Source organism: Helobdella robusta (genome assembly GCF_000326865.2).
Source record: "Helobdella robusta unplaced genomic scaffold HELROscaffold_22, whole genome shotgun sequence".
Classification (NCBI taxonomy): domain Eukaryota; kingdom Metazoa; phylum Annelida; class Clitellata; order Rhynchobdellida; family Glossiphoniidae; genus Helobdella; species Helobdella robusta.
The window spans coordinates 815,555-833,929 of NW_008704170.1; the positions used below are offsets into that span (position 1 = coordinate 815,555).

Sequence of the window (18,375 nt, forward strand, 5' to 3'; positions counted from 1 at the left end):
GTTATCAAATTCTTGAGACTAATTGGTTTCATTTATAAACAAAATTTCTTAGTAAGGTTCAATTGAACAAAATCATTGCCGTTCATCACACTGTTGCAAATTTTTCAGAGGCATATATACACTGTGATACGCAGAGCCTCCACTAACCTAATCCTAGAAAACCTTCCAAATGGTCACCAAATTTTTCCGATTTCCAAAAAATATTTTCTTACTTTTATCGAGTGCATTGTTTGTAGAATTGCAGGGTTTATTAACAGTTAATTTAACAGGATTAACGCAATAATGGCTAATTTGAATGTTTTCATTTTTAATGTATTATTCCAGCATTTTAAAAACATCAAATGAATGAAAATTGTACTAACATGAAGCTTTCTTGCTTGCAACGTCCTGCAATGAAAAATTCCAAAAATTTAACCTTAAATAAATTTAAACTGGAGACTGACCGAGGGTCTGGTTAGCGTTTGGGTTTTGGACGGTTTTGGTCAAATAATTTAGTTTCGGCTGGAGTTTCGGTTTTGGCAACGTCGATATATTTTTTTAAAGTTTCAAAACAGTAACTCCTTCATTATCTTTATCAAAATTTGTATTGTTAACTAAAAGTCGGGTTAAGTTGGACTAGTATGTTCTGGTAACAGGGATGATCGAAAAAGAGAAAACGTATAGAAACTTTTATTCCTAGCATATAACATCTGAGTTTTTAATTTTGATTATTAAAAATGTGTAAATACTTAAATAATTTTTAAAATTTTGCCAAACCCTTCGTTTGTAAACTACCGTGTGTATTGTTTTTATTAGATTTTTGATTCGTCGAATGTTGACCGTACGTGAAAAATGTACTATGTTCCGATCCGATGTGAAGTCCATGTTTTATTATTTCTGAAAAGATTCACTTTCGGCCGAAGCTTGGATAACGGCCGAGGATTCGGTTTTAGTCCGGTTCGGTTTCGGTCAATCACTAATGTAGACATCGTAGAAAAAGTTATCTAAAGTGAAAATTCAACTAGCCTCGTAAGCTTGACAATTGGAAATGTTAGAAATCATTTTGAATTCAAAGTCACACATGAAATTGAAGAGTTGGCAATATTTGGCTGGACTACTAGCATCACTGGATATGTAGTTGAATGCGTTGCAAGTAGTGGTGTTATTATCAACGGGAGAGACTTGATGAGAACATTTGCTGGAACATTCCAGAAAGGATCGGATGTTGGTTAGTACTGCGGTAGGTTCGGAGACAAAACACCTGGGATTATCTGGCTTCCCAATCATTTGATACTTATTGTCAGCTGTTAAAGCTGACAAAAGGAGGATGGTTGCGAACGATAATAATAAAATGATTAACGTGAAAACCTTAGCTATCAACATTACTTTGCTTCTTCTTTGTAAATATTAAAACTATTTTCGTTAAAAATATAAACAAATTAAATAAATTAATATGAAAAATTTGGTTCAGTATTATTTGTCAGCCTTTATCAAGAATTTTATTGAATTAGAAAATTTTAATTAAATTTTTTTAATGATATTTATCGAACACAACATGAGGAACTATTCGAGCAGGAATGTGAACAAGTATATGTTCTGCAATGATAAAATGGTCTTGGTCTTGCAAAAAATAATAACAGTTTCCTGAAATGTTAAGTAAAACTTTTCATTTAAGCTCTCATTTTAACGAATGACAGTGTGATGTTGTGCAGAATGTATATTCAAATTAGAGCATTAAATTTGAATTAATGCGAAAAATTAATCCAAAAAAATTTAAAGAAAAAGTGCATTAAAAAAGGCGTCTTTTCAGTTTTGAAATATTGTGGAACCTTGAAGACCTAGCAAAATCTTTCATTAACTTCTTCGAAATTAGAAAATTTCCTTGTGGAACTTCTTAATCTTAATTCTTGTGGAAATTCTTAATTTCATTGCTTGCAACGTTTAAGTGTCTTCCATTTATTAAATTATTAATAGAAATTCACTAATGGATACACTTCCTTCCAACGATTATCTGTTGTGGATGTACCCCACTTAACGCTAAGTGAAGTGATAATAGATTTGTCTGTTATTTTGTTTGTGCTTTTGTGTCTAACTAAGCGCTCTGAGTTTTTTTTTTTATAAAAGTTTTCAGACTTCAATTTCAAACTTTCTAAGCGTTATAGATGATCCATGATGGATGTTTTCAATGGTAGATTAAACCTATTCATGCAAGTTTTTTATTATTTGCTTTAATTTTTAACGAGCGTACGTATATTTTTTCAATTAAGCTTTTTACGCAAAAAATATTTATTTATTAATTCAATTTTCTTCAATTTTAATATATTATCGAGTTCAGCACGTTTACTTGCTCAGGCCTATGGACAATTTTTAATTTTTAAATGTTTTGATAATGCTTGCCTAATCCAATCTATAAATATATATAAAGTTCTTCTAAGAATATTTGCGTAAGTGTAAATTATTGTAAATGTTATTTAATACCTACTTAAATATGGTGAATAATAAGACAAGGTTGGCATGTTTTGGTTGGAAGGTTGGCCCTTACCTTCAACTATGAAACAAGTATTGAAATTTCGAAACGATCTGTCAGCTGCTATCAAATATATCAATTGTACAAATGCCTACACATTTTGTGTGAATCTTGTGTTTCCTGATAGATATCTTTGAATAAAATTGTAGACAGAAAATTTGGGCATGGTGAGTTTGGTTCGACCGCCACAGGCGACAAGTTTTGAATTCATTCAGGTGTTTGTTTTGTTGATAATTAATTTTAATAATTATTTTTTGAAGAATGTTTTAGTTCGTTTGATCATTTTATTCACTGAGAAGGTATGGAATGTTCATCAATCAATCAATCAATCAATCAATCAATCAATCAATCAATCAATCAATCAATCAATCAATCAATCAATCAATCAATCAATCAATCAATCAATCAATCAATCAATCAATCAATCAATCAATCAATCAATCAATCAATCAATCAATCAATCAATCAATCAATCAATCAATCAATCAATCAATCAATCAATCAATCAATCAATCAATCAATCAATCAATCAATCAATCAATCAATCAATCAATCAATCAATCAATCAATCAATCAATCAATCAATCAATCAATCAATCAATCAATCAATCAATCAATCAATCAATCAATCAATCAATCAATCAATCAATCAATCAATCAATCAATCAATCAATCAATCAATCAATCAATCAATCAATCAATCAATCAATCAATCAATCAATCAATCAATCAATCAATCAATCAATCAATCAATCAATCAATCAATCAATCAATCAATCAATCATCAATCAATCAATCAATCAATCAATCAATCAATCAATCAATCCAATCAATCCAATCAATCAATCAATCAATCAATCAATCAATCAATCAATCAACCAACCAACCAACCAACTAACCAATCAATCAATTAATCATTCAATCAATCAATCAAATCAATCAGTCAGTCAATTTTGACAACAAACAATTTCGAGATTTTAGTAAGGATATTCAACAGTTGCTTTTATTTGATACCAATCAAAAATGAAAAAAGACGGAAAATTTAAATTTAAAAAATGTCAATTTAAAAAAATTCAGATTTTAAACAACCCAATATAACACTCCTCGGTAGCTCTCGGAGAACAATCAAGCAACATGAACATTTAATAAAAAACAGTTCACAGTATATCATAATGACTAAATCATAATACCAAACAGAATTATATACAAAGTAAATCAGGAAATACCAAAAATTATATAACCAAAATAAAAAAACCTGAAACCAGTCAACATTTTACAAATAAATAAATAGACATCATTAGAAAAATTGTCCAAAAAGATAAAATTCATGGCGACGACGAGAATAAAATTTAGTTTGTTTTGTGTGTGTGTGGTGTGGTGGTGTGAAGCAAATACAAACACATCACAAAAAAATTGTAAGAAGTCGCAAGAATAGTAGTCAGTAACCTACCTACGATTAAATTACTCTCAGGGCCCTAGCTTATCTATAATGATTAGCTCAATTCACCCACCTACATACAAATTTGTATTATTATGTTTTTGAAATTTTACATGTTTTAGGTATTATTTTATACATATTTTAACGTTTTTATTTTACTTGAAACTTTTTAACTACATACGATTGTTCAACTCATCTCAATCCCTAACTTACCTATGAATTAAATTAAGTCCGGTAAAGAAAATAGAAAGTTGAAGAGAAACATAACAACGAATGAATGGATGTTGTGTACGTGTGTGTTGTATTGATGCTATTGTAACAAGCCATTGGAAAAAAGTAATAAAAATAATAAATAATAAAGTAATCCCTTGTTCGAATTTGAGTACTTTCAAAGGTACGATGGGACAAAAACAAATTTCCCATTAATGTTATCTTCAAATTGTCATCGGAACGATCATCATGAGACCACCATCTGAAACGTGCTGACGCCCACCACAGCCCACCTCTCATCATTCTGTAAAAGTTTTTTATTAGCGTAGTAGTAAATCAAGGAACAAAGGAACGGACGAATAAATGATTAACTGAATGATTGGTTGAATGAATGAATTAACCGATTAATTAACCAATCCATGATTTAATGAATGAATAGAATGAATGAATGAATCAGTTAATGGAGGAATAATTAGAAAGATAGTGATAAAATGAATGAATGAGAAAAATAAAAAAACGAAACTAAGCCATACTTCAAAAATCGTCTTTATGGTTTTCCTCGAATAGTCATTGGAACGATCATCATGAGACCACTATCTGAAACGGTCTGATGCCGACCACAGCCCACCTCTCACCATTCTGTAGACAAGTTTTTTTATTAGCGTAGTAGTAAATCAAGGAACAAAGAAACGAACGAATAAATGGATAGAATAAATTAACGAATCAATTAATGGAAGAATAATTTGAAATATTGAGTGATAAAAAGAACGATTGAATGAATAAATGGGAGAAATAAAAAAACGATACTAAAACTTACTTCAAAAATCGTCGTTACTCTAATACATTGCACCGACCATCACCATCTGGTCGGCACACAAGATGTCATCCGAACTTTAGTGTGCCAGTCGAACAGCCAACAAGCTGATTCTTTTTACACCACCATCATCATACGTAAATCATCATGAGACCACCATCTGAAACGTGCTGACGCCCACCACTACCCACCTCTCATCATTCTGTAGACAAAATTTTTTATTAGCGTAGTAGTAAATGAACGTTAGAACCTTAGAAGCAAAAAATAAATTGAAAATAATGGCAGATAAATAATATTTTTAAGTATTAAAGAGAGTAAAATGTAAAAAAAACTTACCGTCGTCCATTCGACAAAGGCAGAATGTTGTCCTCCAAAACTGGTGCCAGTCCTCCTCGAGATTGATAATGAAACAGCCCGTGGAATGGAAAAAGAGGGAGATTCTCATCAGAAAGTTTAGCGGTGCCTGCATCTCAAATTGCTTAATAAAAATAATCCTATCTACCTATTCAATTACCTTAACTAATTTATATTAAAATGTTAATGGTACGATAGTCGAAAGTCTAACCTCTGACAACAGACTTTGAAATTCAGAGTCTATCGGCTATCGTACCCTCAACTTACCTATTTATTACAATTAAGCCCTAGCTTACTTAAAAGTAAAAAACTCAAGAGCCCAATTCATTGGCCTTTCGGCACCCACCCCACCACCTACGTAATGCCTTGGGCTCCAACTTAGTAATAATAATATAAAACTTAAACCATAAATCTATTTTGAATTTGTGTTAAAACGTGCCTTAACTTACCTATTCATTACATAACGGCCCTAGCTTACCTAAAATTACAAAACTCAAGAGCCCAATTCATTGGCCTTTCGGCACCCACCCCACCACCTACGTAATGCCTTGGGCTCCAACTTAGTAATAATAATATAAAACTTAAACCCTAAATCTATTATGAGTATGTGTTACAACGTGCCTTAACTTACCTATTCATTACATAACGGCCCTAGCTTACCTCAAATTACAAAACTCAAGAGCCCAATTCATTGGCCTTTCGGCACCCACCCCACCACCTACGTAATGCCTTGGGCTCCAACATAATAATAATAATAATGTAAAACTTATAATTAACCTACCAATCGATACACTTACAGCGTTTTAATTTACATTACAAGATTGTTCCTAGAATTACATTATTGCCCTTAACTACCTATGAAATTAAATTACTCTCAACCTTAGTAATAATAAATTAGAATGTGTAATGAAAATAAAATTACGCTCAAATACTAACATATGTGTTTATGTATGTATTTGTGTGTGTGTGTGTGTGTGTGTAATACGCTGATGCGTGTAATGTGAGTGCAAGAAAAAATAGAAGAGCTAAACTTACGCGCCTACCTATTAAACTACATTAGTGTTGGATGCTTCCTATCTATCCTACCTACAATTAAAATTACGCCTATCTAACCTACCTATAGAGCTACTTAATGTAATTGTGTGTGTGTGTGCGTGCGTGTGAGCATTCTTACTTAATGTTAAATTACAGAGAATAAAGAATAAAACGTATCCCAGCCAGGCGTGTGTTCTTTGCCACTGAACTCTTCTGTAAGCTTCAACCTGAATGAAATGAATAAATGAAAAAAATCATGTTTATTTAAATAATTTAAATGAAAATAGGGAAACGTGAAACCCGCCAGCTGAAAAAACCAGCTAACTGGCAAAAAAAGAACCGCAAAGAAACCGTAAAACGAACCCCAGCCAGACGAGCATTCTGCCACTGAATGAACGAACGTAGCGTGACATCACAACCATTCTGATCTTCCACGATGAACTCCTCTGGAAGCTTCAACCTGAATGAACGAACCTGAATGAACCTAAATGAATGGAAAAATCTTATTTATTAAATTAATTGAAATGAAAATAGAGAAACGCAAAGAAGCCGACCGGTCGGCAAAGAAAAGAACCTCAAGGAAAGGTATCTATATAAGATTTATGCTCTATATAACTCTATATAACTCTATATAACTCTATATAACTCTATATAACTCTATATAACTCTATATAACTCTATATAACTCTATATAACTCTATATAACTCTATATAACCATGCATACTACCACATTCAATCAATAAAAATCCCACTAAAACCAGGAACCACCGCGTACCTGTTATATGTATGGTATGAAACAAAACAAAAAAAAACACAAAACAAAAAACACACCACCAAGTAGAGTAAAAGAATATAAGTTCTTAACCTACCTATGTAACTAAATTACCTTATGCCCTAGCCTACCTATATAATAAATTAATCTCAATCTCATCTACTACGTTTCATTAACTCAACTTAAGTCTCATGAAGAAAGAGAAAAAGGAGTAAAAAAGAACATAAAATACTACCACACAAACAAACATGATGTATGTATGTATGTATGTATGAGCAACCGCTAAAGAACCCACCTAAAATATAAAAAAATACAACATACAAACACACAAACCACAGATATGCAAACTCTATATAACTCTATAAAATAAAAATAAATAAAAATAAATAAATTAAAAAAATATAAATATTAAAAAATGAGATCATGCACTCTGACTCGAGCGAGGCAGAAATGCCTGTTCTGATTTCAACGCTCTCTTAGCTCCTATCTATACTCGTTTCAACCATACATTTTCATCATTTCAATCATTCACATCAGTTAAAAACTTATTTAATGTATGTGCTACACTATACAGTTTTAACAACAATGCTAACCGTACTAAATTGACGTTATCGAACGAACGCCTTCGAAACTTTCTGCTTGGCTGGTTGAATCTGCTATATTGCTTTTTATATAAACATTTGATCTTGTTAATTATTTGTATAGATGGATTTTAGTTAATTTATATATTTAAATAAATATATATTTATATATATATTATATATAAATTCATCATAAAAGCAACAGTAATCAGTGCTATATATGTACTCACGCAGTTTAAATTTTTCGGCGGGAATTCAAGATAGTTTAAGACCACACCTTGCTTAACATCACTTGTATAATTTAAATATTTATATACGGCTTCACTCGGCCTGACTCTCAAGCCGAGCCAAGCAGATCGATTTCAGGCCGAGCCAATCAAATCTGAGCCAATGAGAATAGGTTTATAATCTTATTAATTATTTGCATACATGGATTCTAGTCAATTTATATATATATACTTTTATATGCATATATATAAATAATTTAAATTCATCATAAAAGCAACAGTAACCAGTGATTAATATGTACACACGCTGTTCAAATTTTTTGGCGGGAGTTCAAAATAGTTTGAGACCACACCTTGCTTAACATCCGATTCCAAGCCGATTAAAATTTTGCTCGCTTTATATACGAATATCCCAATATAACAAATTCTCCAACCTATTTTAAAAATTTTCTTTCATGCTTTTTAATCAGTCAGGTCTTAAAAGTCATATCGATATCGCGATGAAATCAAATTAAAATTTTTTTAAAATTGTTGATAAAAGTTAGTATTTAGTAAAAAGTTTAAACTTTTCTGAGAAAATTCAAAATAATGATGGGACTCTGCCTTTGATCAAGGAAGCTTAATTATCCATTCTGTCGCAAGGGTGTTATTTACAGCAGTACATTTCATTTTAAACGCCTGGTAAGTACAATCTTCACGATAAAATTTCTAAAAAAAATTTAAACGTTCTTGTTAGTTAACTTCAGTGTATGTTTATTTTAGAAACGAAATAGTTTCAAATATCGCAATGTGACAAATTATAAAGTGGGATTATTTTACACCATACGAACATGCAATAGAAATAGTTGTTAAATTCAGTCCTACAATGGGTTTTTTTTAAATATATTAATAATAAAACAGGCGTGCGTAAATTATGTAATAAATATGCACAAAATAGCTTTGTACCACTACTTTCTATTAGTTAACATCCAGTGATTTTATACGTACGAGTCTAAGTTAAATGAACTTGAAGCATTTAACATGCATAATAAATGATTACTACTAAGAGGGTAAGTTATATATTTTGTACGAAATATAATGTTTAGTAAGGAATAAATAAGGTAAAAGTCTATAATATTATTTATATAAAATATATAATTAATAAAATAGTGGATGGAGATAAAGAGGGAAGAAGGGAAGAAGGCGTGAATGTCTGTTTTTTGAAAAATAAAAGCCACGATCATTCCGTGTAAAGAATTGTCACTGTTCGACACTCATTCCCTCCCTCGAGTTTTCCACTCCTCAAGTTTTAATTCATCGTTTTTCTTAAATTTTAATAGCATTATTCCCACCATATCCTACTTCACTTAAAATAACAAACACAATCATTGTCATCATCATTTCATTCATCATCTTCACCATTCCTATTAGCATAGTTCTTTCAGTTCGCTACAAATTTTTTCAGAAATACTACTTTACCATTTTACACGATCCTCCAGATTATTCATAAAAAAATGTAAGAAAAACCAAATGCGGCCTATGAATGGGCTTAGAGAAGAGAATGAAAATTCTCGAAACATTAACTTCAGGTTTATAATTTTTTTCGAATGAATGAAGAGTTTTAAAGTCAACACTGAAAAAATATTATCACATGAAAATAGATTCATCTGATTCAAAATATTGTCAGGTTTGATTCGTTGAAAACCAGCAATTGAGAAATGTTTAAGAACTGTATGCAACGAATAAATATCTTGTTGAATTCTTGTTGCCGGCTTGACATGACAAATTTTCAGTTTTGGAGACAACCGTTCGTCTCAACCATTTCTGAATAAATTTAACGTATATATTTTTTATTGACGAAAAATCCATTAAGTTTTATAAATATTCAAATCGTGCCGTCTGGTGGTGTAACGGTAAAGCGTCTGGCACTACTGTTGCAGTGTCCGGATTTGATTGCGAAGAGATTTCCGCCCATCACATACAAATATGTGGGATGCGTTGTTTCACGTGTGTTTGCAAGCACTGTGTGTTTGTTGCTGATGTCCCCGAAAATATTGAAAAAAAAATTGTAATAAGAAATAACTAAAATTCACCGATGAATGACTTTCTACAGAAAAAATCACAGTTGGGGCAGTCATTTGGATGGTTGATCCATTTGGCTTCCTTAGAGAAAAATGAATTAATCGTCGAGTCACCTTGCCAAATTTCTAGCTGTGCAGCAGGCCAGAATGAATCGTTATAATTGATTTTGTACCAGCCATCGTAATAGTTCATGGTACACTTCCAAGTTTCGTTGGTCAGGATGTAGTTGTCTGCTGTGCTGGCTATGAAACCACCTGAGGGGAGGTTTTGCTTTTTAATGAAATGTTTACTTTGGAGAAAGATTTGAAATGCAAAATTACAGAGGTCATTAATAAAACTTATGAACCAGCAGCCATGTTATTGTGCAACTTGGCAGCTACAACGTAAACATTTCCAGTCAAGTTGTATCTGTCTGGTGTTGTTATATCAAGAGCATGAGGAAAGTTCGGTTGCAGAGAAATATTTCTTACATTGAAATAAAATTCTTTCAGTACGTCGTCCACAGTGATTGTCAGGAGGTTAGCCAGTCAGGTTTATCTTCAAAATTTGAATAAAATTATTAATTCATTTAAAAATTCAATGTTTGTCATTAAATATGCTTAGTATTAATAACAATTAAGACGAAAATTTCAAGTTTTCTACCTTTTTTGAAATAATATTGGCAGCCTGGCAAGTACAGAGAACTTGTTCAATGTTTGATTGAAGAGTTGGCACTGATTGGTGGCATTGAAGAAGTTGTAAGCCACACAGCTGGCTGTTTGTGAACATCTCATTGAACACAACATGAGGGCCTCTAAAAACGAGAACGTGGACAAGCTCCTGTCCTCAATCGCTGGATCGCACGAACAAAAATCTACATCATCTTCTTTGAATGGTTTAAAACATTGCTGCTTTGCAATGATTACATGGACTTGAAAATGTATCAAAAAAATAAGCGGGAAGTACATCGTGAACAAATTTACCACTGGAAAATTTTTCTGTTAACAACTCAGCAAACATGAACATTTGTACATATTCAATCTACCAAGAGTAAAACATTCCCTTGAAATGAATATTGCACTTTACGCTTACAGCGCCGAACAATGATTCAGTGCAGCACGTCGCGTTTAGTTCGTTCATCAACTCTAGCAGGTTTTTTGTTTTGTCTCTGGCGACCATTGTTCATCTTTCATGAATTCTTTTGTCTAAATTTTTCGCACATTTCTCATTATATCGACAGCAAAGATGGACATAAAATGTTTATTTATACATTCGTTGATATTTAAAGGGTTAGTAAATGGTAGATGTTTTATATCGTCAATTGTGTATAATATATATCATTATTACTACTCTTTCTAATACTGCTACTACTACTGTTGCCACTATAGTGATATTATTTGAGAATTTGTGTGTGTGTGTGCGTGTGTGTGTTTGATGCATTTTGATGTGTGGTAGTTAAAATTTGGTCGGAACATGCAGCCAACCTGATAACACTTGCTATTCTGTTATGGAGGTTTACCCTATTTATTATTTTGCTATTTTTTGCCAAAACTGAGTTTTACTAACTTTAAATAACAATACTGCTCCCACGCATCCTTGATCGGTGGTTTTAACTTTTTAAATCGAGTTTTAAAGCATATTTTGATACTTTGTTAAACAACCATTTTCAACAGAAAAAATTTTGTCTGAGATTTGTTAACAGAATATGGAAGCGGGTTTAAATATCTATTAGAAAACGCTTTCACTAATATCAAGTCATTCATGTTTGTCACTTTTTTAGATCGAGTTTTAGAGTATTTTTTAATGTTTTGTTTAAAAATTTTTTTTTAATTTGTGAACTTTTAATATAAATTAAAATTAACAAAATGATAATATTTTGTATGATGCAGTATAAAAATTTTGGCTATCTTGCAACATTAAACATTAATTTTGTTTTGACAGTTGAAAATTAAAAAAAAATTAAAGTTATAACTCAGGCATTAAGAATCTATTGAGAAAATAATCAAACTGTCAACTACTGAGTTAAATTATTTCAGTTATCAAGCATTCTCATAACGTTTGTATTTAGGGAGAAAAATGGAGAAACTGACAGAAATGGGCAGAAACGTTAATGTTAAAGAAAAAAAATGATTTCATATGATGTGCCATCTTCGCTTCTGACGAGAAGCGTTCCGTTTAGAAACCTATAGTGAACAACTCATTAAAATTAAGCCGGGAATGTTTAAAATTTCAAAGTCAAAAAGACAAACACTCGCCTATAAATGATTTCCTACAAAAGAAGATGCAATTCAGGCAGTCGGTAGGATCGATAATCCACTTGGTCTCATTTGGAAAATATGCATTGACCTTGCTATCACCTTGCCATTTGCCGTAATATGCAGCAGGCCATAGTGAATCGTCAAAATCTATTTCGTACCAATTCTCCGTGTAGTTCATCGAACATTTCCAGGTACTGTTGGTCAAGATGTAGTGGTCCGCCGTGTTGGCTATGAAACCACCTACGGCCAAATAATTGTTTTGATTGTTTTATAGCATATTTTTGAGTTAATTAAATGAATTTATCAAGGAAATGTTATTTTACTGCATCATTATTTTAATAACCTTTAATGTAATTGTTCCAGGCTTTGACTGCAAGGGTATAGATGACTCGACATGTTAAGTTGTACGTGTCAGGTTGGTTCCACTTGTTTGCATTTGGAAAGGTTGTCGGGTCCACAGATATGTTGTTTCCGTTCACATAGAATTCTTTTAATTGGTTGTCCGCAGTCATTGTCAAAACTCTGCCTTTCGTGGATTCATCTGTTTTGGGAAAAATCAGTGAGTAGGTACGTTTAGTTATTGACTATTGATAATTGTATCAGCGTTGTTAGAAATTGCCTTACAAATTTAATTATCGACCATTTTTGGGTGAAAACACTTTTTTCTAAATTTTTTAATTTTCTGTTGTTATCTCATGTCATCAAATATTATAGAGCGTTCGTCGGCGCGTTTGAAAAAATGCTACACATGGAGCTGTCCAACGACGGTCAAGTAAATAAAATCACAAGCATTTATATCCATTATTGAGAAACAAAAAATTCAATGAAATCTATCCATACTAACATAACGCTTGCTTGGTTGCAACATCCTGAAAAAACTCATAGATGTATTTTTAAATTAAGTTATTCATTGTACAAAAATTATTTCAGATGAAATTTCATTTTTTAAAACAAAGCTGCAACTTGCCTCGTAAGCTTGACAATTGGATATGTTAGAAATCATTTCGAATTCAAATCCACAATTGAAGTTAAAGAGTTGGCAATATTTGGCTGGATCACTGGCGTTCTTGGATATGTAGTTGAACGCGTTGCAAGTGGCGGTGTCATTATCAACGAGAGAGACATGATGAGAACATTTGCTGGAACATTCCAGTAAGGATCGGATGTTGGTTATTACTGTAGAAGGTTCGGAAACAAAGCATGTGGACTTATTTGGCTCTCCTATCATTCGATACGTACTGCCAATTGCCGCAGCTGACGAACTGACCGATGATAAGAAAATGATCGTCGTAAGAACGAAACTCACCAACATTTTCAACTTTTTGGATAGATTTGTTTTTAAAAAACTCTAAAAGATTATCTCCATTTATTGATATATAACATATTTATTCTATTTTAAACGCATTTTTCAGCCATCAATGGCAAAATAAAGAGCTTATGCGTGTATCTTAAAAAGATAGTTGATTAATTTTGCAACCAAAAATCTTTAGTCTATTGTTTTCAATAATATTAATATTTTGACAACTTTATTTCAGGCTATAACTTTTTCAAAAATTGTGGTGTAACTAATCTGATAGCTTTAACTTTGTTAAGAATGAACGAACCTATTTCGTTATTCAACTTTAGATTTGTAAATTTAACACTTACGGCCAACTGATGTTACATACAGTGTAAACATCAAATTGTTGTAATACCATATCAAATGAGAAACTCATAAATCATTATCAATATCAAATGAAATGAAAAATGAAAATACGTATATCAAATTGCAAACATTCAAAACTAACATGGAGGTATTGACACGATATTTTATAATATAACACGGCCCTTTTCATTCAGAGTGACGGTGACAAAGAATGGTTCATGAATTCAGTTCATTTTCTATTTGAATGCTTCGGTGGCTTTTTTATATTTTTTACAAGGAATCAATTTTGTTGCCCGGCCACTAAAATGAACATTTTGTGTATTTTTCAATTTTTTGAAAATGTTTGCACCTATGAATGAAATCATTCATTCGTCAACATGCAAAATTTGAAACGCGTGTCTAATTGAATTTTTAGCCTAGCGCGTTTAAGTTTGGAAAAAAAGCCAAATCGCTATAAGTCACTTCCTCTTTACGTCTTTTGCTAAAAAAATAATACAAAAAATAAAAACAACCAGCGCGCAATGAAAATAACGTATAATGCATGCATGCATGCATGCATGTTTGAATATGTTTATGTTCGTATCATAGCACCATGTTTGTTTTTGTTCACCGTACGCGTGTTGAGTGTGTGTGCAAACAAAACAATAACCAACTCGTAACATGAGAGAGAGAAATAAAACTCGAAGTTAAGATACCAATCTATGATCAATCAATTTTTTTCTAAACTTTTATTTAACTTTAGCCCAAGTTAACCTTTTTTACTCCTACCTTAATTAATAAAAAGTTAGGAAGTAGGAAAAGATAAGAACGAGAAACGTAACTGCTAATAAATGCTCGTTTGTATAACACGTATATATGTATTCATGTAGGTATGTATTTGTATGTATGTATGAATGTATGATGAATGTATACAGTTCAGAGCGGATCTCAAGACCCATCTGTTTTCAAAATTCATTGAGGAGCGCTGTCGAACATCGCGGAAATAGCGCTTTCTAAGCTAATTGATTGATTGATTGATATACATTTGTATGTTAGTGTGTGTGTGCGTGTGTTGTACCGTTGTTTGTATGTTTGCGTATGTTATATTTATATGTACAAAATGCTAATGTAACCTAGGTTTGAGAGCATTTGTGCTATAAAATGCAACCAAGAAAAAGATAGAGAATCGTGTTTTTAAGAAAACAAACAAGTGAAGAAACATTTATTTGAACGATATTTAGTGAGAAGCACCCTCGAAGGCGAGGGGGCTTTTCACTAAATGCCATTCAAATAATTGCTTTTTCACATCTACAAACAACGGCACAACACACACACACACACACACACACACACACACACACACACACACACACACACACACACACACACACACACACAGCAACACATACACACACACACAAGCATACAAATACATACGTACATGTATACATACAAACATGTAATACAAACAAAAATTTTTTTGCAGTTATATTGTCGTGTGATATTTTTTTCTTGTTCTCATCTTTCCTTACTTTCTAACTTTTTATTAGTTTAAGTAGGAATGGAAAACGTGAGCTTGGGCTAAAGTTATATAAAAGTTTTGAAAAAAATTGATTAATCATAGGGGCAGGAAACATAACTTCGAATTTTTATTCTCTCTTTTATGTTACGAGTTCGTTTTTTGTTTTGTTTGCACACTCATTTGGCTTCAGTTTTCAATTTTTTCAAATTTCACAGTAGTTTTGATCATATATATATATATATATATATAATTTAATTTTTAAAGTGATTGAAATAAGCTGCTGTTAGCATGAACTTAGCATTTTAAACAATTTTTTAACCGATATGCCGTTACAACTAATCTAAATACGACATATTAGTATAATTAAATTTTCAGTTCAACTCCTATCATTAATTTATTAATTGAAGAGAATTCAATTAACTTTTAAGTCATTCGGTCATCTTGTAACCTACAAAATTTGACCTACTTCCAGCCAATCAAGTTTCAGCAATGTTGATGCGACATTTTTTGTTACATATATTTTGCAATTTACTTTATCTCGAAAATGTCTGAATCGGTGAAATATTATTGTTAAATTGTTCATTTTGTTTTTCATTCATCTTTCACGAAATGAAGTTTATCCGGATTATCGTTAGCTGTTAATTTTTTCAATGTTCGATTTAATTAACAACACTCACATACAAGCCTTCACTTAGGAATTCCGTGTAAGTAAGTAAAGAGCCCCAACTTAACTTACTTCGCTAAATTAGATTGGGCCATTGTGTAACGTAACTCAATTAACTTGGTGCTCGTATAAAAATAACAAATGTCTGGGTCTGACAAATATGTCGTATTCTAAAAATCAAATGATATCACCTCCTTGTCCATAAATTTTCCAAAAAATGACTTGATTGATTAGTTTGGTCCTGTTCTTATGTTAAGTTTGACAACGCCACCTACCGCTTTTTTACATGCAAATACCTACAAATACCATATAATTAGTTAGTTGCATCTACATTTCATTTTGACATTTATTTAAGACTCCTTCATTGGATATGGATTGGATAACTGATTGATTCAATTAATTTTAAATACTTAATTGGAATGTGTTTTGTGTTGTATTATAAATGTTTATCACGACAATATTAAAATTTTTAAATTAATTTATATTTTATTTTATTACAGTTTTTAAGTTATTCCTTCCATTAGCTATAAATTGACAACTTGGTTTGGGAATTTGATCAAATCATGGAGAAACGAAAACAAACTCCTGGGCCTAAATGTTCAGAGCTAGATAACAGAGTGAGTGCATTTCATATGCTTCCTCACTCCATTGAGGACACAAGTAGCCAGCAACAGATGTCTCAAAACATAGGCCACAATACATTCTCCCCTATTAGACATGTTTTGCCACAAATCCCATTAAGAGGAGCTGTGAGAACAGCTGTCAGCAAAGTGAGTTTATGGATTTCTTAGTTTTTTTCAGTTAATTTAATGCTTGCTGCCTCATTTTTATTTCATTGTTCATCATTTGCATTTCTTATCAGACTCATAGAGAAGTGTCTAACAGTTCTTTGGCTGATAACCTGAAACAAGAACAGAGATATCACCATCTTCATTCGATACTCACCACCAGAGATCAAGGTGGACCGAGTAATTCTGATGAGAACGATGGTGGTGATGAGAATCAAATTCGCATGCCAGATGCTGTCGATAGTTCAGAAACTCGAGCAGATCTCCAAAATGTTTGGAAGAATGTAGAAGAAGAAAACAAAGATGCTGACAGAGTAGATGACAGCATTAAAGATGATGGCAGAGGTGGAAGTAGTGGTGATATCGAGGATAAAAATGAAAATTATGATGAGGAGAAAAATCTTCAAGGTAAACCTTGTCACCATTCTCACCAGGAAAAACAACATCACGGTGGTTCTCCCTCAATATCACCAAAACCACCACCACATTTTATGAATCCTGGTGCACAGTCACTAGGACACTCTCAGTTTATCGGACATTTTGAGGACAAATATTTCTCCAATCCAGATTTACAAAAGAGTCATAATAATTTTGATGATAACAATAATAACGTGAATAATGCTAGCAGCAACAACAATGATATTGATAATAATAAAATTGATAAAAATGATGGCAGTGGTGATTGTAACAACAATAATAATGATCAAGGTAATGTGAGATTCATGTCTCCATTTTGGACTGAAATGAATAAAAGTTAGGCAATTTTTCTTCAGTTTATTTCTTTTTTCAAGATGTTTGTGCTTGGACTGGCTTAATTTTGTTGTTTTTAGTTTTTTGAAGTTTTTTTAAACTTTTTTTTTATCAGGTTTATTATTTAACAATTGTTTAAACTTATTTATGTATTCAATGAAATAAATCAAAAAATCACATTGTAGCAACCCAGCAGCCATCATCAGATGTCAGTGCACTTGAGCAGGTAGTCCAAAAGGTCAGCAATGCTGATGACCCTTTTGTCAACTTGCTGTGGCAACAACAGCTCCAACTTCTTCACCAACAACAACAACTGCATCAACCACAGCAACACCAACATCAGCCCCTTCAACAACCACAACAGTCATCTTCAAGTAGAAGCTTTGAAACCGAACCCAGTCCAATTAAGTTAAAAATAAGAAAGGATCTTTCAATCAGGCAGAATCTTCTGGACCAAGGACAACATTTATCACCAGGTCAACTGCAGCAGCAACAAATTCAGCAACAAAAGCAACAATTTCCACAACAACATATGCAGCAGCAACAACAGCAACATCAGCAATTGAACATATCACCACATGTGTTGACACAACAACTCTCTAGTCATGCCATGAGCCCTAATCTTCCTCTTGACTTCCAACAGCAACAACAGCAAAAACATCAACAAATGTTGATACAACAGCAACAGCAGCAACATAATCTGCAACATCCTTTTATGTTCGATCAGTCATTCAATAGAGATCCTAATCTCAGTTACAATGGTAACAACAACAGCAACAATGCCAATAATA

The 18,375-nt window shown here is 32.2% G+C and overlaps 3 protein-coding genes across 3 annotated transcripts; all 3 read right to left on the reverse strand.

Annotated features, from left to right (window-relative positions):
• Positions 1-996: 996 nt before the first annotated feature.
• On the reverse strand, positions 997-8,000 carry HELRODRAFT_171921 (hypothetical protein; the record flags this gene model as incomplete). The annotated part of the gene is made up of 5 exons (XM_009018604.1): positions 997-1,292; positions 6,497-6,584; positions 6,721-6,817; positions 7,724-7,794; positions 7,989-8,000. The coding sequence occupies 5 exons, from the start codon at positions 7,998-8,000 to the stop codon at positions 997-999; spliced, it is 564 nt and encodes a 187-aa protein (XP_009016852.1).
• A 1,999-nt stretch (positions 8,001-9,999) lies between these two features.
• On the reverse strand, positions 10,000-11,157 carry HELRODRAFT_171922 (hypothetical protein; the record flags this gene model as incomplete). Its single annotated transcript, XM_009018605.1, has 4 exons — positions 10,000-10,253; positions 10,346-10,464; positions 10,642-10,886; positions 11,071-11,157. The coding sequence occupies 4 exons, from the start codon at positions 11,155-11,157 to the stop codon at positions 10,000-10,002; spliced, it is 705 nt and encodes a 234-aa protein (XP_009016853.1).
• Positions 11,158-11,513: 356 nt separating this feature from the next.
• On the reverse strand, positions 11,514-13,548 carry HELRODRAFT_171923 (hypothetical protein; the record flags this gene model as incomplete). The annotated part of the gene is made up of 4 exons (XM_009018606.1): positions 11,514-11,591; positions 12,325-12,476; positions 12,580-12,777; positions 13,200-13,548. 4 exons carry the CDS (start codon positions 13,546-13,548, stop codon positions 11,514-11,516), a joined length of 777 nt encoding a protein of 258 aa, XP_009016854.1.
• Between the last annotated feature and the right edge of the window lie 4,827 nt (positions 13,549-18,375).